The 23432-nt window shown below is 44.1% G+C and overlaps 1 protein-coding gene across 1 annotated transcript in view; it reads right to left on the bottom strand.

The window, feature by feature from the left end:
* The window catches only part of LOC127574082 (neurobeachin-like protein 1), a 199382-nt gene that overhangs the window by 32813 nt on the left and 143137 nt on the right, over positions 1 to 23432 (bottom strand). The window contains 9 exon segments of the mRNA XM_052022775.1: positions 3215 to 3310; positions 3994 to 4095; positions 4503 to 4636; positions 9620 to 9765; positions 11894 to 12014; positions 19447 to 19571; positions 20953 to 21110; positions 22012 to 22161; positions 22303 to 22608. Of these exon segments, the coding sequence (XP_051878735.1) occupies positions 3215 to 3310; positions 3994 to 4095; positions 4503 to 4636; positions 9620 to 9765; positions 11894 to 12014; positions 19447 to 19571; positions 20953 to 21110; positions 22012 to 22161; positions 22303 to 22608 (1338 nt within the window).

Here is a 23432-nt window from a genome sequence, read left to right as displayed (position 1 = left end):
GGAAAAGCCTCTGACTATCTACCCGATCAATACCTCTCATCATCTTACACACCTCTATCAGGTCCCCCCTCATCCTCCATCTCTCCAAGGAGAAAAGGCCGAGTTCCCTCAACCTGCTTTCATAAGGCATGCTCCGCATTCCAGGCAGCATCCTTTTAAATCTCCTCTGCACCCTCTCTATGGCTTCCACATCTTTCCTGTAGTGAGGCGACCAGAACTGAGCACAATACTCCAAGCGGGGTCTGACCAGGGACCTATATATCTGCAACAATACCTCTCGGGCTCCGAAATTCAATTCCCCAATTGATGAAGGACAATACACCATATGCCTTCTTAACCACAGAGACAACCTGCGCAGCCGCTTTGAGCGTCCTATGGACTCGGACCCCAAGATCCCTCTGATCCTCCACACTGCCAAGAGTCCTACCATTAAGACTATATTCCGCCAACATATTTGACCTACCGAAATGAACTACTTCACACTTATCTGGGTTGAACTGCATCTGCCACTTCTCAGCCCAACTCTGCATCCTATCTATGTCCCTCTGTAACCTCTGACAGCCCTCCAAACTATCCACAACACCCCCAACCTCGGTGTCATCCGCAAACTTACTAACCCACCCCTCCACTTCCTCATCCAGGTCGTTTATAAAAATCACAAATAGTAAGGGTCCCAGTACAGATCCCTGAGGTACACCACTGGTCACCGACCCCCACTCAGAATACGACCCTTCAACAACCACTCTTTGCCTTCTGTGGGCCAGCCAGTTCTGGATCCACACTGTAATGTCCCCTTGGATCCCATGTCTCCTCACCTTCTCCATAAGCCTCGCATGGGGTACCTTATCAAACGCCTTGCTGAAATCCATATACGCTACATCTACTGCTCTCCCTTCATCGATGTGCTTAGTCACATCCCCAAAAAATTCAATCAGGCTCATAAGACAGGACCTGCCCTTGACAAAGCCATGCTGACTATTCCTAATCATATTATACCTCTCCAAATGTTCATAAATCCTGCCTCTCAGGATCTTCTCCATCAGCTTACCAACCACTGAGGTAAGACTCACTGGTCTATAATTCCCTGGGCTATCCCTACTCCCCTTCTTGAATAAGGGAACAACATCCGCAACCCTCCAATCTTCCGGAACCTCTCCCGTCTCCATCGACGACGCAAAGATCATCGTCAGAGGCTCCACAATCTCCTCCCTCGCCTCCCACAGCAACCTGGGGTACATCTCATCCGGTCCCGGCGACTCATCTAACTTGATGCTTTCCAAAAGTTTCAGCACCACCTCTTTTCTAACATCTACATGCTCAAGCTTTTCAGGCCGCTGCAAGTCCCCACTACAATCCCCCAGATCTTTTTCTGTGGTGAATACTGACGTAAAGTATTCATTAAGTACCTCTGCTATTTCTTCCGGATCCATACACACTTTCCCACTGCTGCACTTGATAGGCCCTATCCTTTTGCATCTCATCCTCTTACTCTTCGCATACTTGTAGAACGCCTTGGGGTTTTCCTTAATCCTGCCCGCCAAGGCCTTCTCATGTCCCCTTCTGGCTCTCCTAATTTCTTTCTTAAGTTCCTTCCTTTTAAGCCTTGTACTCCTCCAGATCTCTAACATTACCTAGCTCTCTGTACCTTTTGTATGCTTTTCTTTTCCTTTTGACTAGATTTATTATAGCCTTTGTACACCACGGTTCCTGTATCCTATCATGACTCCCCTGTCTCATCGGAACACGTCTATGCAGAGCTCCACACAAATACCCCCTGAATATTTGCCACATATCTTCCGTATTTTTCCCAGGGAGCATCTGTTCCCAATTCAATCTTCCAATTTCCTGCCTGAGAGCCTCATAATTCCCTTTACTCCAAGTAAACACCTTTCTAGTCTGTCCGTTCCTATCCCCCTCCAGTGCTAACGTAAAGGAGACAGAATTATGATCACTATCACCAGAATGTTCACCCACTGAGAGATCTGACACCTGACCAGGTTCATTTCCCAATATCAAATCAAGCACAGCCTCTCCTCTTGTAGGTCCATCTACATACTGGGTCAAGAACCCTTCCTGAACACACCTAACAAACTCCACCCCATCTAAACCCCTCACTGTCTGGGGATGTCAATCAATGTTTGGGAAATTAAAATCCCCCATCACAACGTATCCTTCTCATTAATTCAAAGCAAGAGATTTAACGTTGAGGAATTAAGTACTTTTCCCACATTTATTAGTTGTCAAGTCTGACATGAAGTACAACACACAATATGATTTAGAGTGTTGTTTTACACAAACCTCAAAAAATACTCCAAACAAACCTGCTTGAGTATTTCCACTTTCAGCATCAGCTACCTTACGTTATGACAGTGACTGCTGAAATTGCAAAGAAACACGTTTCCTTGTGGCCAGGTAAAGTGAGTATCCAATTTCAAGTCACACGGGCTCCTTATAGATACAAGACTTCCACTTTCATTCCAGCAATGCACGCAGGATTCAAACCATCTTCCAGAGAGTAGACAACACAAGAAAATTCACTGCCCCTTTGTTTTTACTTTCAGAGTATGAAAAGCAATCAGTGAGTAGTATCAAATAAAAATAAGAGCTCACATCACTTCACTTTGAGTTTTAGCTCTCTGGTTAATGCATGGAGCAATCTTTGATGGGGTGTGTTACAGCACAGTGGCACAGCCAGTGGATTCACTGCCTCACAGTGCCAAAGACCTGATCAATCCTGATCTTGGGTGCTATCTGTGTGTGGAGTTTGCACGTTCTCCCTGTGACTGTGTGGATTTCCTCCAGGTGCTATGGTTTCCTGCCACATCCCAAAGACATGCAGGCTGGTAGGTTAATTGGCCATTGTAAATTGTCCTGAGTGCGTAGGTGAGTAATTGAATCCGGGGAAAGTTGATGAGAATATTAGGAGAATAAAAAATGGATTAATGTAAGATTAGTGTGAACATGTAGTTGATGGTAAGTGCAAACTCGATAGGCCAAAGCATCCGTTTCTGTGTTCTCTCTCTCTATGACTGAGCATCATGTGTTAACTATGAAAAATTGAACTTGGGATTTTTTTTTGAGGTCATGTTGGTTAAGAACTCCATTTTAAAAAAGTGCTGCCCAACTCTCATTGCTCATTCATAAAACATACAACAGTGAGCAAGAAACCAGTCATACTTGCATGGTAAATTTGAAGCACTATGAGTCTACATACCACTGGATACTGAGCAAGATCATTGTAAGTCCTCCCCGCAATAGAGTTGAGTTGTATGAGGTAGTCAAAGTTTGAAATCTCCCGGCTCACCCATTTCTGAAGGATAACACAGACATGTCAGGTTTTTTTCTAATCCCCAGTTCTCCCATCCCGTCAATGGAACATGCAAAAAAGCAAATCATAAACAAAGAGATGTTAGGTAAATCTATTTTACGAGCACAGATCATTCAATGGAATATCTAGGGAAAAGTCATCCATAGTTATATCAATCAGTGACTGGCACCTGTTGTGACAGAATCCACAGGAATTAGAAATAAATTAAGCACGACTCTCCTGTAACATTAACAGGCATGGGAAACATACCTTAGCAATAGGGCACCATAGGACAGACCTCAGAATTCAATGACCTTCATGAATTAAAGAGTCTCTGTTTATGCTTCAGTGCAGTCATGAGGTTTTGCTGGTTTTTTTTCCAAACAAGAAGTCAAACTAAGCTTCTGTCAATCAACTCAAAAAACCCCATGGCACTACTTAGGTGCAAAGCTTTATCAGTGTTCTTACTAAAATTATTCCTACAACCAACACTGGCTAAAATAGCTCACCTTATTTACCTTGATAACAGTGACAGCACTTAAAAGTAATCTATTGGCTAATGATTTGAGATGTTTCAAGGATGCACATGTGAACTTTATTACTTCCTTCACACTTAAACATGAACCCAGATACATACACAGCATCAGGAGTTTGTGCAACATGATTAGTCCTTCTGACTGCAATACCTGTGTAAGCCCTGATGCCTTTAGCAGCTCCTGGGGTGACCGGGTGCCATACAGGTTGGGTGGTCGAAGGGATAATATACGACTATAGACTTTGTTCCTCACCTACAATTTTCAGCAGAAGAAAAGATTGTTAGACAAGGATGAAAATATGGCAGCAGTCAATAGAAATATTTGCATAGCCCACCTTGAAAACTAGTCTAGACTGCTCTACAGGAGAAATCGGCAAAGAAAGCTTCACTTTTTGATTTTGACAAATAACTGCACATCACATGGAGGATTCTTGCCTATCCTTACAAGTCAACCTCTGAAGTTAAACTATAATATTCACCCAGTTCTTGAGGTAAGGAAGATAAATGTGTACAACTAGAGGCAGATAATTAATAGCAATGAGATAAACTATAACATTAGGCACAATTTGACTGGGGAGTCCTCAAGTCAATCTGATCTATTTAATGCATATTTGCCATTTACTTGGGACAATTAGAACCATTTGGTCATTTTGGTCTCACCTCCTTTTTGAAGTTCAGGAAGTAGTTAGTTTGGTCAATCAGAAAGATCTCCAACGCTGACCTTCTCAAGTTGTAACGACGAAGGTGAATCTCACGCAATTGAGAGAGGGGCCACTTAAAGTCATAGCCCACCCCTGAGAAGCAAAAATAGCCACAAATTTCAGCCCTATACTTTCACTGAAGATGAAAATATTTGTGTGTTGTTAGACACACACTCAGCAGTCTTAACTGTATGCTTCACAAATGTTAGTAAGATAAAGGGAGTATTATCAACCGTCCTTTTCAAGCATTTAATTCATTCACTTTTGAAAGTTGCCACTGAATCTGCTTCCACTATTCTTTCAAGCAGTTGATTCTAGATTATAACAACTAACTATGTAAAGACATTTCTCATTGCTCCCTTACATCATTTAGTATTAATAAAATTACAACCTCAGAAAGCACTAACGTTAGAGTCATACAGCTTCGGCTCACCACATCCGTGCCGACCAGCAAGCATCCATCTATACTAATCCCATTTACCAGCACTTGGTCCGTAGGCTACTATGCCTTGGCGATTCAAGTGCTCATCCCGATGCTTCTTAAATGTTGAGAGTACCTGCCTCCCACCACTTCCTCAGATAGCATGCTCTAGATTGCAACCACCTCCTGGGTGGAAAAAAATCCTTCTCAGATTCCCCTCTAAACTTCTTACTCCTCAACTTAAACCTATGACCCCTGGTTATAGAGGCCTCTGCTATGGGGAAAGTTTCTTACCATCCACTCTATCTAAGCCTCTCATAGTTTTGTGCACCTTTATCAGGCCTCGCCTCAGTTGCCTCTGCTCCAAAGAAAGCAAACTCAGCCTATCCAGTCTCTCCTCATAACTGAAACATTCCTTCCTAGGCAACATGCTGGTGACACTACACTACACCCTCTCCTGTGCAATCACATCCTTCTAATAGTACGGCAACCAAAACAGCACACAATATTCCAGCTGTAGCCTAACCAATAAAGATGTTTTATAAAGTTGTACCAAGACGTCCCTATCTCTAAACTCCCTGCTCCAGCTAATGAAGGCAAGTATCCTGTATGCCTTCTTCACCATCTTATCTACCTATGTTGTCACTTTTAGGGATCTCTGAACTTCTAAACTCAAGGTTCCTCTGTTCCTCAATATTCTCTAGGGCCCAACCTCTCCTGGTTTTTTGACCTTCAAGGTGCAGCACCTCACACTTATCAGGATTAAATTCCATCTGCCTTTGACCTGCCCAATTTACTAGCTGATCAAAATCATTCTGTAGCCTAAGGCTACCCTCCTCACTATCAGCAACAACCAGCAATTTTCGAGTCACCTGTAAACACTAATCATACATCCTACAGTCACAGCTAAGTTGTTAATGTATATAACAAACAATAAGGATCCCAGCATCGATCTGTGATATACTACTGGTAACAGGTTTCTAAACACTAAAGCAATCCTGCCTCATTACCTTCTCCCTCCTACCGCCAGGCAAAATTGTTAGCACAAGACAATCAAGGAAAATTGTTTTCTAATTTTACTGCATCCAATCCTAGACTCTGTGCTTTAGGAAAGATGCAAAGGTCCAAACAAGCTTGGAGGAGAAAGATGATACGGTGTTTTAGGGAATGAGTGATTTCAGCTAAAAGGTATTCCGGAGAAGCTGGAGATGTTCTCCTTGGAGTACAGCAGAAAGAGGGGAGATTTGTTGGAAATGTACAAGGTCATGACTGGTTAACTGTTGTGCGAGTACCTGCCTCCACAAGATACTGGTTAAGATAGGGAAAATAGTGGGAAGCTATTCCTAATAGTGGATGGTTCAAAGACCAGGGGACACAGATTTAAAACTTTGGTATAAGGGAGATAAGAAAAACCTTTTTACTCAGTAGTTATAATCCGGAACATTTTGCCTGCAGAAGTGGTGGAACCAAAGTCAATCAGGCCTTGGAAAAGGGAATTAGATAGGCACAACAGAAAATGCTTTGTTGGGCAATGCCATAGGGAAAGTTCAGGGAATGGGGCCAGGAGATGGAAAAAAAACTCAATTGGCTCAATGGCAATTCTAGGAAATACATCACTGACCTAAATCTGTTAACCCTGTCTAGACAATGGATATAATACTGTTTCCAACTGCACTTTGTTTCAGTACTCTGCATCCATACCAACAGCACCTTACCAGTTATACCAGTCAGAAGGTGAACATTTGAGATTAGCTCAGTAGGAATCCAATTTTTTTCTTATTGTGATTTTCTTTTACTTCAAGTACTTTAAGAGGGGAGATTTAATTTATTTTATTCATTTTGAAGGTGAACAAAGAGATTGGATGATTTTTGACTAACTCCCAAATAACCTTTTTTAAAAAATTACAAATGAACTGTTCCAAGACTTTAAAAACACATTATTTATTGCCCCAAGTATGCTCTTTGTTTGCTCATAGCAGTGCACTTAATTTCAGGAGGGTTCAGTTTTTAATATCATGCTTTTTTCTGTGTCTGTTTTTCTATTTAACAACTTTCCAACACCTGACATGCAGTCTGCAGCTGATCTTCATATAGCTATGGAAAGAGTAACTGGACAAACAATAGACAGCTTGCAAATCACATGCCCGTCAGGAAAAAACATCTGTTTTTACTGTGTTTAGCCCCTAACTTGTTAACATCATTAATCTCTCTCATTCTTCCTGGCACACTCGAAGAAGTGGAGCCAGAAAACTTATCACCCAAAATATCTTAAAGACTGCCTTTCTCCCCATCATGAATCACAAGCAGATGAAGATTAGCTCAGTAGAAATCCAAATTTCTCGTTGTGATTTTGTACATATTCAAGTACTTTAAAAGGGGAGATTTAATTTATTTTATTCATTTTTTTCAGGATCTGGCTTACCTTGACAAGGCCAGAAATTATTGCCCACCCCTAAACAACATTTAAGAAGGTGTTAAGGTGTTGGTGAACTGCCTTCTTGAATTGCTACAATCCTTCAGGTGAAGGTACTCTCAATGTTGTTGGGTATCAGGTATATACACCCAGTATTTCCCTCTGGGTTGGGTAGCTAGGCTATAGTGGCACCTATTGTTAAATCAAAGTTTTATCAGACTAATGTATATTTGTTTGCAGGGAGAGAAATTATGTTTTGGACCTTTGTTTATTGCTCAATCCATTTTACATGCCATGGAAGGAAGCCCTTCAGCCCATCAAGTCCACACTGACTCCTTGCAGAGCAGTGCCACTTCTTTGCTGATTCTCCAAAGAACTTCAGATAATACTCCCCTAGCACCAAGCTAGTTCCCCTTTGGAATAAAAACAGAAAATGGTGGAAATACTTAGCAGGTCAGACAGCACCTGTAGAGAGATGAAGACCTGTCATCAGACTTAGAGGCAAACCTGACAATGTTGGTGTTCCCATGCACCTGCTAGCCTCGTCCTTCTTAGTAGTAGAAGTTACAGATTTAGGAATTGCTGTCAAGTTGCTTAGGCAAGTAGAGGAAATGCATTTTGTAGAGGGTACATACTGTAGCCGCTGTACACCAGTGATGGAGGGAATCACTGTTGAGGATGGTGGATGGGTTGTCTATTAAGCAGGCTGATTTATCCTGTATGATGTCAAGCTTTGAGAGGTGTTGGAGCTGCATTCACTTAGGTAAATGAATGAAGGGTATTCAATCATGCTCCTGACTTTTGCTTTGCAGATGGCAGAAAGGCTCTGGGGTGTCAAGGGGAAATTATTTGCTGCAAGATACCCAGATGCTGACCTGCACTTGTCGCCATGGTATTTGTGGCTGGAATAGGTAAGTGTCTGATCAATGGTGAATCTAGGATGTTATTGGTGGGGAATCCTGTGTTGGTAATGCAAATGAATGTGAACAGTAAGATGTTATACTCCCTTTTGCTGGAGATGGTGATTTCCGTCACTTTCGTGGCGTGAATTTACTTGCCACTTATCAGCTCATACCCAAATGGTGTCTAGATCTTGGTGCCTGCAGATATGTGCTGTTTCATTTGTTGAGGAGTTACCAATCATCAGTGAACATCTCCACTGATGAAGGAAGGAAGGAAGGTCATTGATGAAGCAGGTGAAGATGGTTAAGCCTTGGGCACATCTTTTAGATCTCCTCCAGACATACCTTTCCCACTCTCTTTTAGCTGCATCATCCAGACTTGTTCCATTCAATCACTCAGTCTCCAGCCCACAAAACTTCCACTTTGTTCTCTGCCCTTCCTTTGCCACCCGAAACTTATTTCATTTTTAACTTTTTTCAAGATTGGATGACAGGTCTTCATCTCTCTACAGATGCTGTCTGACCTGCTAAGTATTTCCACCATTTTCTGTTTTTATTCCGAAGGGGAAATAGCTTGGTGCTAGGGGAATATTATCTGAAGTTCTTTGGAGAATCAGCAAAGAAGTGGCACTGCTCTGCAAGGAGTCAGTGTGGACTTGATGGGCTGAAGGACTTCCTTCCATGGCATGTGAAATGGATTGAGCAATAAACAAAGGTCCAAAACATAACTTCTCCCTGCAAACAAATATACATTAATCTGATAAAATTTTGATTTAACAATAGGTGCCACTACAGCCTAGCTACCCAACCCAAGCCCAGCGGGGCTTTAACTATGTTGTGGTTATATCAAACACCCATTCTGATAAACAATTTTGGGTTCAGGTTAGGTCAGGCTCTGCACTGCAGGCCCAGCTGGTATTTTATGCAGGTCAGGATGAAGCGCTTATATTACTGAATGTGCCCTCCATGTTTGATCAATAGCAATGCATGTAGAGCAAGGCTGCCTTCCTACAAACATTGCTTGATCAGGCATAAAAAGAATTGTACATCACAGAGTTATGCAGCACAGAAAGAGGCCCTTTAGCCCGATGAATATTTGCCAACCATCACCACCCATTTACAGTAATCCTATGTTAATCCCACTGCGTTTTTATCCTCCCCTCATTCCCATCAACTCTCCCTGATTCTCCTATCACCCACCTACACTAGGGGCAATTTACAGTGGATTGGACTGGCCACAGTCGGGTTGTATTTGAGTTTTGATTTTTTTTATCCAAGCAGACCTTCAGTTTCAATATAGCTGGTGAATTCCACATCAGGTTGAGCAGATCATCTCCTACCTTCCTCTTTGTCCACACTCCCATCGAAAAAGTTTATGTGCTGGGTGGTGACTTCAAGGCGTCCTGAAACAACATCCATGATGGTGATCAGATCACAGTCTTCAGCAATCACCAATTTTTCTTTCTGATTCTGCTCCTCTTCATTGCTGTGGGAGGAAGAATAAAACAAGACTGAAATAAAGTGAACACACAGGTTGGAGAAAGTTAAAATTAAGTTACAAAATAGCATTCCATAGCTTAAATCAGATTTGAAATCACTGCATGGTTACGCCGATGAAAGATAAGTCAGGAAGTCAGATTGCACTGGAGAGAAGTCCTCTGTATATTTTCTTCCTGTGGGAAGCATGGGTTACCTTTCCCAAAATAGTATCAGAGATGGAATTTCAGTTGCTTAGAGAGACCAAAGCTGGGTTTGTTCTTCTTAGTGCTGAGATTAACTAGAAATTTAATGAGGGTGTTCAAAAGGAACAAAAGGTTTGACAAAAATCAGGATAAACTGAACTATTCATAGATTTAAGTAACTGGCAAAAGAACCTGAGGAAAGGAGGATTTTTCTTTAATTAAAGAACACAGTAAGCTGTTACAACTTAGATTTAATTAATAACTTTTCAAAGATAATTGCTACATAATCAAAGAAAATATTTACAACACTGGAGGAAGAACAAGAAAGTAGACTCACAGTCAGAGACTTGTGCAGCACAGAAACAGGCCCTTCAGCCCACCGTGTCCATGCCAACCTTTTTGCCCATCTACACTAATCCTATTCATCCACATTAGGACCATGTCCTTCTATGCCTTGCCTATTTAATTGCCTCTCTAAATGGCTCTTAATTGTATCTGGTTCCACCACCTCCTCTGGCAGCACATTCCAGATATCAACCACTCTGTGTAAAAAAATTTACTCCTAAGATCTCCTTTAAGTATTCTACCTCTCACCTTAAACCTATGCCCTCTTGTTTTTGATACCCCTACCATGGGAAAAGATTTTGACTCTCTACCCTATCTATGACTCTCATAATTTTATATACCTCTATCAGGTCACCAATCATCCCCCTTCATTCCAGGGAAAATGAGCCCAGTCCATCCAATCTCTCACCATAACTAAAGCCCACCAATCCAGGCAACATCCTGGTGAATCTCCTCTGTACTATCTCCAACACGATCACTTACTAATGCTGTAGCCTTGGACAACCTTCCTTGCTATCCACAACACCATTAACTTTCCTGTCATTCTCAAACTTACTAAGCGTTCCTCCTCCATTCACGTTCAAGTCGTTTATATCACAAACCTCAAAGGTCCTGGCACTGATCTCTGTGGGACATTACTAGTCATAGGCTTCCAATCAGAAAATTATCCTTCTACCACTACCTTCTACCTCTCATCACCAAGCCAATTTTGGATCCAATTAGCCAGCTCGCCTTGGATCCCATATGCCTTAACCTTCTGGACCAGCCAACCATGCGGGACCATTGTACAATTACTTCAAAGAGGCAGCAGAGTTACAATAGTCCAAAAAGCCTTCTTTTGAACTGCACAAGTCAGTTGGCTGTTTAACTGGGGTTTTACTCAACTTTTTTCATCTAAGCTAAGCAAAAGGTGACACTGTGCACTTCACAAGAAAGACTGAAAGAAAGAAATCCTGTGCAACATTAAAAATGTGATGAGATCTTGTTGGACTATTGAGAGTTTGCAATAGGTTTGATCACGTGAATGGTTCACACCTGTTCCTTTGTAAGGAGTTAATGCCATACCAATGCTAAACTGGATAAACACTTGAACCACTAAGGAGACAGTGGTGTAAACCTTTGGTCTCAGCAGATGGCGATGTTTCACTTTGTACAGTGACAACTGGACATTTGAAAAAAGTATGAAGCTCCTGTAAATGCATTATCGATTCCAGGTGGAAAAGAAAGAACTTTTAAAGTAACCTTTGGAATTCTGAGCAGTTTTTAGTTCTACAGTTTTGATAAACAAGATATTCAAATTAAATTTCACTCTGAATTACAGAGCAACATGTTGCAAATATTGGATTTAATCAAGTAATAGGAATCATCATCAGATATGCTATAATCAGTATAAAACTGGCTTTCGAAGTCTTTCTTTTGTTTTCCCTTCATCCTATAGTTTTGAGGACTTCAGGCGTTAAGTCCTTTAATCACATGCAGGCTCCTATTGCACTTCTGTGCTGGAAGTGGCAGGTTTGGGGAGGGAGGGGGGGTGGAAATTCAACATTTTATATCTGTACACTGAAGTTAAAACATACTAGGACTTACATGTTACTGAGCATGCTCAAATCCTCATCAGCCAACCGGTCATCTTCCAGGTCACTGACCTTGGCCTGCTTCACTGCTTCCAACAGCAAAGAATCATTGGACGGTAGAGTCTGCTGGACCCCTGCAGAGATTCAGGACAGGCTTGGTTTAGTTGGGGGAATTTGCATTTCATAAGGTATAAACCACAAAGCTCCCTGGCCGATGGCAGTTTTTCTTCAGGGGGAGTGGAGGGCAGTCAGAACCCAGACTTATACACAAACAGGGGTACTAAGACAAAAACTATCAAATAGGACAGATCACACCTGGGTTGAATAGAAAACAAATTGAGCAATTGTGGCGGCCTGCACACATGGGACTCGAACCGCCATTGGGAGCCGCAGGCAGACACACGGTAGCGCGTTTGGAACTAACCGTTCGGGGCGGACCCTCCGGGGACAGTCAGATGCCACGTCCGCCCCGCAGGTCGCAGGGGCCCATGGGATTGGAGATTTAAGCGCGTGATTTTGAATCGGTAAAGGGTTTTTGAGTTCAGCAATCTCTGCCTCCGTGTGTTCCTTTAGTAGCGCGTTGCGTGCGGCTACATTGGTGACCCCGACGTTCCAGACAGCATCTGGAGCCGGCGACCCAGCAACCAGCCATGAGTTCAAGCAACTCGCACAGAATGGTCTCTCTGAAGCTCCCGACTTTGCGGGCCACTCAGCCCCACGTTTGGTTCGAGCAGGCTGAGGCCCAGTTCAACATCAGAGACATTACATCCAACGCCACGCGGTACTACTACGTGGTCAGCACGCTCGACCAGGACACGGCAGGCCGGATCATCGACTTCCTACGCCAGCCACCAACGGAGGACAGGTACACTAAGCTTAAGGCGCTCCTGATCCGTACCTTCGGACTCTCCTGCCACGAACGGGCCGCGCGGGTCCTACATATGGACGGTCTGGGCTACCGCACGCCATCCGAGCTCATGAATGATATGCTGGCACTTATGGACGGCCATAAGCTGTGCCTTTTATTTGAACAGTTGTTCCTAGAGCAAATGCCAGAGAACATTCGCCTCCTCCTCGCGAGTGAGGATTTCAGCGACCCACATAGGGTCGCAGCTAAAGCAGACATCCTTTGGCAGAGTAAGCAATGTGGAGCAGCCTCCACTGGCCTAGCCACGAGTGCGTGCCCCAAAGCCCAGGCCCCACAACCGAAGCCGTTGAGATCCACTGGGGAAAACGACAAAAGTTTGGAACAATGGTGTTTCTATCATCAAAGATGGGGTTCAGGTGTGCACCGCTGCCGTCCACCATGTGCTTTTCTGGGAAACACCGGGGCCAGCCGTTGCTAATGGCTACGACGGCTGGCCACCGAGACAGCCTCCTGTACCTCTGGGACTGACACTCCGGGCGGTGCTTCCTGGTAGACACCGGGGCTGAAGTCAGCATACTTCCCCCCTCGAACATGGACACTCGTAACGCGGTCCCAGGCCCCGAACTCACTGCTACAAATGGCACCAGTATTTGTACATACAGCCCGTGAACTCCCACACTGCGTTTCGGGTCAAGCCGTTTCACTTGGACTTTCACGTTGGCAGCGGTGTCACAGCCACTACTAGGGGCAGATTTCCTACGAGCCAACTGCCTCCTGGTCGACCTAAAAGGCCGGCGTTTGGTCCATTCCGAGACGTTCCAGACTTTCCAGCTTGGAGAAGCCAAGCTACCGGCCCTACACCTGGATTCCGTGACCCTCTCGGGTAACGAATTCGCCAGGGTGTTGGCGGAATTCCCCTCCATAGTTCTCCACGGCCGACCCCAAGCACGGCGTGCAGCACCACATCCCCATGCAAGGACCGCCGCCGCACGCCTGAGCTCACAGGCTCCCACCCGACAAGCTCCACCTTGCCAAGGAGGAGTTCCGTAAGATGGAAGGGATGGGAATCGTACGCTACTCAGACAGCCCGTGGGCATCCCCGCTGCACATGGTGCCCAAGTCCACAGGAGGATGGAGGCCCTGCGGAGACTACAGGAGGCTCAATGACACCACAACCGCCGACAGATACCCGGTACCCCACATCCAGGACTTCACGGCGAACCTGCATGGAGCGACCATCTTCTCGAAAATCAACCTAGTCAGGGGATACCATCAGATCCCAGTGCACCCCGACGACGTGCGCAAGACAGCCCTCATCACCCCGTTCGGCTTGTTCGAATTCCTGAGGATGCCTTTTGGTCTCAAGAATGCAAGGTCGCAGTCCAAACTTTCCAAAGGCTCATGGACTAAGTGGGACGCGGCCTGGATTTCGTTTTCATTTACTTGGACGATATCCTGGTGGCCAGCAGTTCGCACCAAGAGCAGGTGGCACATTTGTGCCAACTCTGCCAATGCCTGAGCGACCACGGACTGGCAATCAATCCGGCGTTGTGCCAGTTCGGGCTGACTGAGATCTACTTCTTGGACCACAGAGTCAACCGACATGGCGCAAGTTCCCCTACCGGACAAAGTCCAGGCCATCTGCCAGTTCCCCAAGCCCAGCACAGTCAAGGGCCTGCAGGAGTTCGTAGGTATGGTCAACTTTCATCATCGGTTCGTGCTGGCGGCGGCACGCATCATTAGACCCTTGTTCGGCCTGATGGCCGGCAAGGCCAAAGAGGTGGCACGGGACGCGGAGTCCACTGAGGCATTCGAGCAGGCCAAGGAGGTGCTGGCAAAGGCAGCTCTTCTAGTGCACCCGAGAGTCAATGTACCCACGGCACTCACAGTGGACGCTTCCGACACGGCAGTCGGCGGAGTCCTGGAGCAGCTCGTCGAGGGCCAGTGGCAACCACTCATTTTCTTCAGCCGGCACCTACAACCACCAGAGGTGAAGTACAGCGCTTTCGACAGAGTTGCTAGCGCTCTACCTGGCTGTCTGGCATTTCCGGTTCTTCCTCGAGGGAGGGGAGTTCACCGTGTATACGGAACCACAAACCCTTCACCTTCGCACTAGCCAAGGTATTGGACCCATGATCGGCTCGGCAGCAGAGGCACCTGTCCTTTATTTCAGAATTCCCCATGGACGTCCGCCACATCACAGGGAAGAACAATGTCGTCGCCGACACGCTGTCTCGCCCCTGCCTCCACTCAGCAGGCATATCGTCCTCAGGGACAGACTACGCAGCACTGGCGGTAGCACAATGGTCGGACACCAAGATCCCGGCTTACTGCACCGCCGTTTTGGGGCTCCAGTTGGAGGACGTCCCCATCGGCCTGGCAGCGGATCGACTCCTGTGCGACGTGTCTACCAGCAAACCCCGACCCGTGGTACCAGCAGCATGGAGGTGCCGTGTGTTTGACACACTGCAAGACCTGGCCCAACCGTCCATCCGGGTGTCCATCAAGCTGGTGGCGGACAGATTCATCTGGCACGGTTTGTGCAAACAGATCGGGCACTGGACCAGGACCTGCGTACACTGCCAGACCGCCAAAGTCCAGCGGCACGTGAAGGCTCCCCTCCATCAGTTCCAGCCGACGCACAGGAGGTTCCAACACATCCACGTGGACATTGTCAGCCCCCTGCCAGTCTCCCGGGGCGCCAGGTATATCTTTACCATGGTAGACAGGTTCACCAGATGGCCAGAAGCCTTACCGTTTGCAGACACGTCCACTGAGTCCTGCGACAGGACACTCATTGCAAACTGGATCGCCTGGTTCGGCCTCCCAACGGACATCATCTCCGACAGAGGGGCGCAGTTCACGTCTGGTTTGTGGACAGCACTGGCGCAGCTCCTGGGCACCCAGCTGCATCACACCACAGCGTACCATCCCCAGTCCAACGGTCTGGTAGAGCGATTCCACCAGCATCTCAAGTCGGCCTTGATGGCACGCCTCAGGGGCCCCAGCTGGACAGATGAGCTTCCCTGAGTCCTACTGGGCATCCGCACAGCCCCCAAGGAGGACCCAGCACCTCCTCGGCGGAATTGGTCTACAGCGCCCCCCTGACGGTCCTGGGCGAGTTCGTACCAGAGGCCCAAGGTTCGGAAGAAACTCCAGCAGCGGTGCTAATGAGGCTGCAGAACAAGGTAGGGACCCTGGCACCGGTCCCGACCTCAAGGTATGGTCCCACGCCATCCTTCACCCCTAAAGACCTCCAAGTCTGTGAGTATGTTTTTATTCACAGGGGCATGCACAGGTCACCTCTACAGCAGCCATACGAGTGACCCTTCAAGGTGATCCAGCATAACAGATCCACGTGTGTCGGGGAGGTGGGTGGCCGGGAAGAGACTTTTACAGTGGACCGCCTCAAACCGGCGCACTTGGACATTGAGCAACCAGTGAGGGTACCTGCACCGCGCCAGCAAGACCGGCCACCCAGACTGGGGGCTCCACTCCCCCGATGGACGTTTCTGGGGGGGTGGCGGCCCGCACATGCGGGACTCAAACCGCCATCGGGAGTTGCAAGCAGACACGCAGTAGCGCGTTTGGAACTACCCGCTTAGAGCGGACCCTCCGGGGACAGTCGGACGTCACGTCCGCCTCGCAGGTCACAGAGGCCCATGGGATTGGAGATTTAAGTGCGCGATTTTGAATCAGTAAAGGGTTTTTGAATTCAGCACTCTCTGCCTCTGTGTGTTCCTTTAGTAGCGCGTTGCGTGTGGCTACACAATAACATCGGTCTTGAGGGTAATTTTCCACTCCATCCAGATATTTTTCAGGGTTTGAGTCATAAGCTGAGTAACAGTGCTTCAGTAACAGAAATAATCTCAGTGAATTTAAGAATTAATATTACTTTTCTTGTGCTGCAAGTTTAATTTTGGTCAAACTTTAATTGTTGTTAATAATATTTTAGACCAAGTCTTATAAGAATTTTCAGGAAAATAATGTGAATTTCTTTGTATTTTCATGTGGAAATTTCAGGATTTTTCTCACAATTTGAAAACTTTCTATTCCCGGTTTCACTTTCCATGCAGTTGCAAGGTTACACTAAATTACAAAAGGGGTTTTGCATAATTATTCAGATTCCACTTTCATCAATTTCTGATTTTTTTTTAACTCCAAAAGCCAAGGTGTGCCAGCTCTGAAAAACCAATACTCTTTATACTTTTACCTTTACCTTAAAGTTTACTCTTTTTTTTGGTCCAAAGAGAAAGAATTTAAATATAGATTTTGTAATGAAGCTTTCAGGCCTTCACAATTTGAAATAAAAGTGGACTGTGCTTTTGCTAAGTTCTGGAAAGGAGACAATGGCCTTTGTTGAGGTTTGCCCTGAGTAAATGCGTAACAGGGGACTCCATTGTCTATGGGCTGTTTCCAGGGATGTACACTGAGACAAGCATCAAGTACTGCTTAAAGGTTGTTAACTAGGTGAAAGACACTTTGATCTGCCCAAAACTTGTTGGTCTTCTGCACAAGAGATGGCCCCAAGTGAATGCTGCCAAATGGCGCATTAAGGTACAGGAGTACATGCTAAGGGATGCACTGAAACTCATCACAAAGGCTCTCTGGGGAAGGACCACAGTCTAGGGACCTGTGTAACAGCCTCTCTAGCACTTCACAGATGCATTGTTTGAGGACGCTAACACATTGCAAAAGAAGGTATTGAATTGATGGTACAATTAAAGTAGAGAAAGGTGTGTATCAATTGTATTTATTGTATTACAAAGTATAGTTTTGAAATAAAATTAAACAGGAAATGTCGGAAATACTCATAACTGACATTTCTTCATAACTGATTGGACTTGAAATCTTAACTGCTTCTCTCTTCACAGATGCAGCCTGACCTGCAGTGTACTTCCAGGATTTTCTGTTTTTATTTCAGATTTTCAGCATCTTTAACTTTACTGGTTTTAGACAACTCCCTTGCCAGTCAACAAGACATTAGATGAGATCATAAATTCATACAGGAATAAAAAAAAGACATTCAACCAACTATTCAAGTACTTGGAAACTAATAATCCCCTGTTCTTTCCTCATAAATATTCAAATTTCTCCTTTTCAAACCTAAGGTTATTGAATCTACTTTCATCACCACCTCAGATGGTGTATTCGAAACCAAAACACTCAGCTGAGCATTTCTTAGTTCTATTTCCAATTATCTTAAACCCATGACCTCTGATTGCTAGACCCTCCTTCCAGAAAGAAGAGCTTCTCCATATCAATGCCCCTCATAATTTTGAACCTATTTTACAATTCATCATAACCTTTCTGACTTGCAGATCGATCCCAGATTCTCAAGTCTTTCCATAGCACTTGTGCCTGCCGTTTCTAGTATCGTCCTGGTAAATCTCCTCCTCAAGGCCTTGATATCCTCTCTAAGCAGTTAGCTTAACTGGATGGTTAACTCAATGGTGCCATTTAACAAGTCATATATAGATGTGCTCCAGGTCTCTTTCACCTTGCATCTACTTTATTCTATCATATCATTTAGCTTATAGCATAGGGGATGGTGGGAAGGAGAGATTGTAGTCTACAGTTCATCAGCGCAGCAATAAGGCAGAAATCCACAGCATCCTGTATAATCAGCATTTCCTTGAACAACATGTCAAACAAATTATATCCATATAATTGATGAGTATTTAACATTAGCAATGGTAATTTTTTTAAAAATCGATATAAAGGAACTAAGTAAAGATTTGACTATCAATGATGCTATGATCAGGAGCATCTGATTTCATATAATAGCTGTATCAACAGACACCCTGTGTTACACAGCTTGCCTCAGTCTGCCAAAAACCCTGTTTTGCCACTGATACAAATTTCTAACAGCAGTATGTCATAGATCAGGTCATATGATTGATATTAACTTCCATAACAGCTTAACAGCACACAGACAGAAGAGCTTAGTTGTTCATTTAATGGCTACATAATTTCAGCCAATTACAGACATTCCCTATAATCAACCCATTGCCCTCCCCCACCTCCTTTGCTACTTAGACTAACTTGCTTTCTCTCTTCCTCAGTTCTAACGAAGGGTTGTCAACCCAAAACAGTAACTGGCTTTCCGCAGATGCTGCTTGACCGGCTGACTTCTTCCAGCATTTCTTTTTTTTGTTTCAGATACCAGTATTTACAGTTTTATTTGTTTTCCATTATTGCTTAACATTTATGAAAGGTGGATAATGTAAAAGTAGCTATTGGAAAAACCGAGCAGGGCATAATTGAGGGTTTCAGCAGCTGGTGAGTTAAGACATGGAGGTTGGTGCTCCAACTCTGAGCAACTAACTTTGCAGCTCAGGTGAACAAGGTCCTACTGCAGAGGTGAACAAGGTCCTATCGCAGAAGGCAAGCAAGACATTGGCTTTGAAAAGGAGGCAAATATTTTTGCATGTGTCATTTTAAGTTCTGCCCAAGTTAACCCTCAATATTTCGAATATTGAGAAATAGCAGAAACACTTAGTCTAGTGTTGTCCAAAGTCTATATGCTTTACCAAAACAAAATTATTATCGATGTGTGCAGAATCAACAGGGACTGCTGAAACATCACCTCCATACCAGAATTCTATTTTGTAGTGATGCATGCATGGGATCACCTTCCAAAGACTTTGTTCAATTCGTTTATATTAGCTGTACATTAACATTAAACTGACACTCACCTAGGTTGTCACGTAGTGCGCTTGCATCAGTATGAGGGTCAAAGTTATAGTTCTGAACGAGCTTAAGCCTCATACGGGAATAGTTTTCCACACTGGACAACTTCCAGCACACGGACTCTGGTTTTCTTATCAAGAGGAAAAAAAGCAAACACCCCATTAAAAATCAAGCATTTGATCTATGGAATACCCAACACTGAAATCCTACAACATACATCTCTGTGCATTTAGATTGGAAAACATCTCAAAGTTCTTTGAATGATCAACAAACTCAGATACTCAGTAAGAGAAGAAACTATTAATAGCTTTGTCATGATTCTGGTATTTCAATGAGAGCATTGAAGGAGGAGAGGAAGATAAAGATGCACAGCAGAGAATTACAGGCAGTCCTCATGGTATGCATGGGTTCCATTCCTGAGAACTGTCAGCAAGCTAATTTTTCCATAAGTCAGAAACGTCCATTTTCTATAGCCACCATGCACTTGCTACAATTCTTTCATTTCATTGAATATTCACCCTAATATTACCCACACTTAAACTAATGGAATATATACTGTATCCAGTTGTTAATGAATATCACGAAACATCTTATTATTTTGAAAAATTCTTTAAAAATTTATGGGAGAATTTGCGCAAGGTCAGATTTCCCTCAGTCAGGTCACCTATATCCTGGAGAGCGGCTGTACTTGCAGAGGCTCAATTATGCACCAAACGCTAGAAGCAGATTACTGAAATACAGAAGGTGGAGGTGAATCATGGTACTGAGACTTGACAAGTGGGGTTTAATGGGATTTAAACACCCAAAGCACTGATTCCAGAGAGTGAAAGGAAGTCAAAACAGTGGGCTGATGTGACTAGGTTGGTGTGGGATAAGATTCAAGCAGTGTTTTGACTGACTTGAAAGTGATGGGTTGGGAGCTAGTCAGCAGTGCTTTAGAGAAAGTGATCCTGTAGTTGACAAAATTACAGATGAGAGACCCAGTGAAAGATGCGTTGATGTCAAAGTGGCAACGTTCTGGACGCCAGCTGGCATGTGGAACAGGAGGGGAGCACAGAAAAACAGAAACCTAGTCAAAATGGAAAAGGGGGAAAGGAAAGTTTCCAATAAAGAAAAAAAGGTTGGTATTTATATTGCACCCTTCACAACTTCAGAACAATGAATGTTTTATGAAGTATTTTTCCAAATCACAGTAACTATTGTAATGCAGGAATGTGGCAGCCAATTTATACAAAGCAGGGTCCCTGAAACAGCAATGAGATAATGGCTTACTCCCCAAACCCCACAAGTGTGGCCAAGGCGCACTTGCAGCTCCACACTGCAGTCACTGACCTGCCCTCTGCAGTGTGTTTTTAACAAGCAGGGACTGGATATCTATGTGACCTCTATCACATCCCGGAAACAAAGAAACCAAAGAGTGCTAATCCCAGGCCAGAAGTCTTTGAGAGACTATTAGGATACAGAGTCATGCAACAGAACTTGGTCATGTCAGCAACTGTTGTGTTCCATACTTTTCAGCCCATGGTCCTCGTTCACAGGTTAGATAATGCTGAGCTGCCTTCCACTGTCTCAGGGTTGCAGTATGCTGGCTGTTGAGTTGTTTTAACATACTGTTGTAACGCAGGTTCTCCTGCCTGGCTTTGCGGGTGAATGGCTCAACAAAAGACTCCTGGCATCAAGACAAAGCAAACAATTACAATACAGGAAATACTTCAACCAACAATTGTAAGCATGTGCAGTGTGCAATTTCATAGGAGATCTAGCAACATACAATTTTATGCTGTGATATGGGCTAGAGAGGGATGGTGAACTGTTGGTTAAGTGAGCCAGAGATTAAAAAGGTTGAATGTTCACCATCCAATTCTTTCACATTGCTCATAATTCTGTATATGCATACTACAGCACAGAGCAGTTTTGTTGATCTATCCCAAGTCTGTGATCAATCATGCATAACAAAGATTAGTGCAGTGCCTTTAACATCTTAAAATGTACTTCATTGTATAAGTTCATTAACAATAACAAGCCACATAAGATGATGTGGGACAGTTTTATAGATACAGTAATTAGGTAGAGGCCTACAGGTTTAGAGAAAGAATTCTAGAGCTTAAGTTGTTGAAAGCATGGTCAATAATGATGAAGGAATCCAGAGACGGAAAAGAGGCCAAATTGGGAGGAAAGTAGAGCTCCAGAGATTTGGAGAGCTAGAGAAGGGCACAAAGATTGGGAGGGGCAAACCCATGAAGGATTCAAATGAACAATCATTTTGAATTTGGGTCATTGCTGGCAAAAGGAGGTATCAAGTGACTCTGGCTGTGGACTGTAGAACTGTAGTCCAAAGAGGCCACCGCTCTCAAGTTGGGGAGGAGGCAATGGACAGGACACACACTGCCCTTTGAACACAGGGAGACAAACCTGCTCTGCCAACCCTCAGAATTATTTGTGTTTCAAGGACAAAGTTTGAGAGCTTCCAGGTTTACTTTGGCTTCAGTTTTCCTTTCAAGATCAAAAAGCACATAGCCATGGATTTTTGTTTTAATGTTGTTGACGATTTGTACATAACTCCCACTCACTTGGAATTTAAGCTTGCTTTCTCCTTTTTCCCGATCTCGTTTGTGTAAATTCACCATCATGGTTTCATAGCATTCCTTCCAGAAGATTGCCATGCGCTCATGTCCTTTGCTGAATGTTTCAACTTCATATTGCTTCATCGATGGAATGATCTGAAAATAAGAACACAGTCATAAGCTTTCATGACACATATGTCATCTGGATTTCGTTCCCCTGCAAAGAGAAAGAGACTGGTAGAAAGGATTGACTTGTTAACAAAGGATGATTTACTGAAGAGAAACAATGGTACGTACGTATTTGTCAATGTAAACGCGCCATTCACTGGAACCACAGTACTCTTGGAAGTCCTCAAAGAAAGAAGGACTGCCATTGCTTTGCGGCAAAGCTGGCAAGTGCAGATTCATGTACAGTAGTTCATAGATTTTGGAGACCAATGTTCGTATGATTGGGATCAGGAAGGAGTAGATTTCAGTCTTTTCTCTTATGGACTTGGTCAGCGTTTCCTCCAACTTCCCCAAGAGGAAGCAAGCTTCATCTCGGTTGACTATCTCTTTAGTCTGCAGTATTGTGTTGAGTTTTGCTGCAGCCATGGCACACACCTGATTGTTTAATAAAAATGGAGATTCTTCAGAACAATTATCCAGCACCAATGCAGTATTTTGCATGCTAATTTTCATTTACTTACTCCAACAATGACATAGAAACCAGCCAACAGATTTAGGTAAAGAAAATTAATTAAAAACAACATAGGAAAGACACAAATAATTCAAATTTGCATCCAGTTTAAAGGTAGTTGCGTTCAACCCACAGTGTTGAGATTTCTACAGACAATTGCACCAGCTGCTAAATTTTAAGAAGAAACACTTGTATCTTTCAGCATCTGAATACAGCATCTTTCGTCATCTTAGTACATTTCAAAGCAAAAGATGTACAAGTGTAGTCAATTGTTATAAGGACACGGTAGTGTAGCGGTTAGCATAATGCTATTACAGTGCCAGTGACCTGGGTTCAATACTGGCCACTGTCTGTAAGGAGTTTGTACGTTCTCCCTATGTCTACGTGGGTTTCCTCCGGGTGCTCCGGTTTCCTCCCACATTCCAAAAAGACGTGCGGGTTAGGAAGTTGTGGGCATGCTATGCATGGCGACACTTGCGGGCTGCCCCCAGAACACACTACGCAAAAAGATGTATTTCACTGTGTGTTTTGATGTACATGTAATTACTAAAGATATCTTATCTTAAAACCAAACTGTACGAAGAAAGATCCCACAGACAGCAATTTCATAATGACCATATAACCTGGTTTTTCAGTGGTATTTGTTCAAAGAGTAATATTGATAACTCTATCGAAGTGTTGGGATAATTTGCTTCCAGTTAATGGGAAATATAGGGCTTCAGTTTGATGTCTTAACCAAAAGACACAA

This window comes from Pristis pectinata, chromosome 1, assembly GCF_009764475.1.
Source record: "Pristis pectinata isolate sPriPec2 chromosome 1, sPriPec2.1.pri, whole genome shotgun sequence".
Taxonomy (NCBI): domain Eukaryota; kingdom Metazoa; phylum Chordata; class Chondrichthyes; order Rhinopristiformes; family Pristidae; genus Pristis; species Pristis pectinata.
This window is presented reverse-complemented; position numbering and strand designations above follow the sequence as displayed.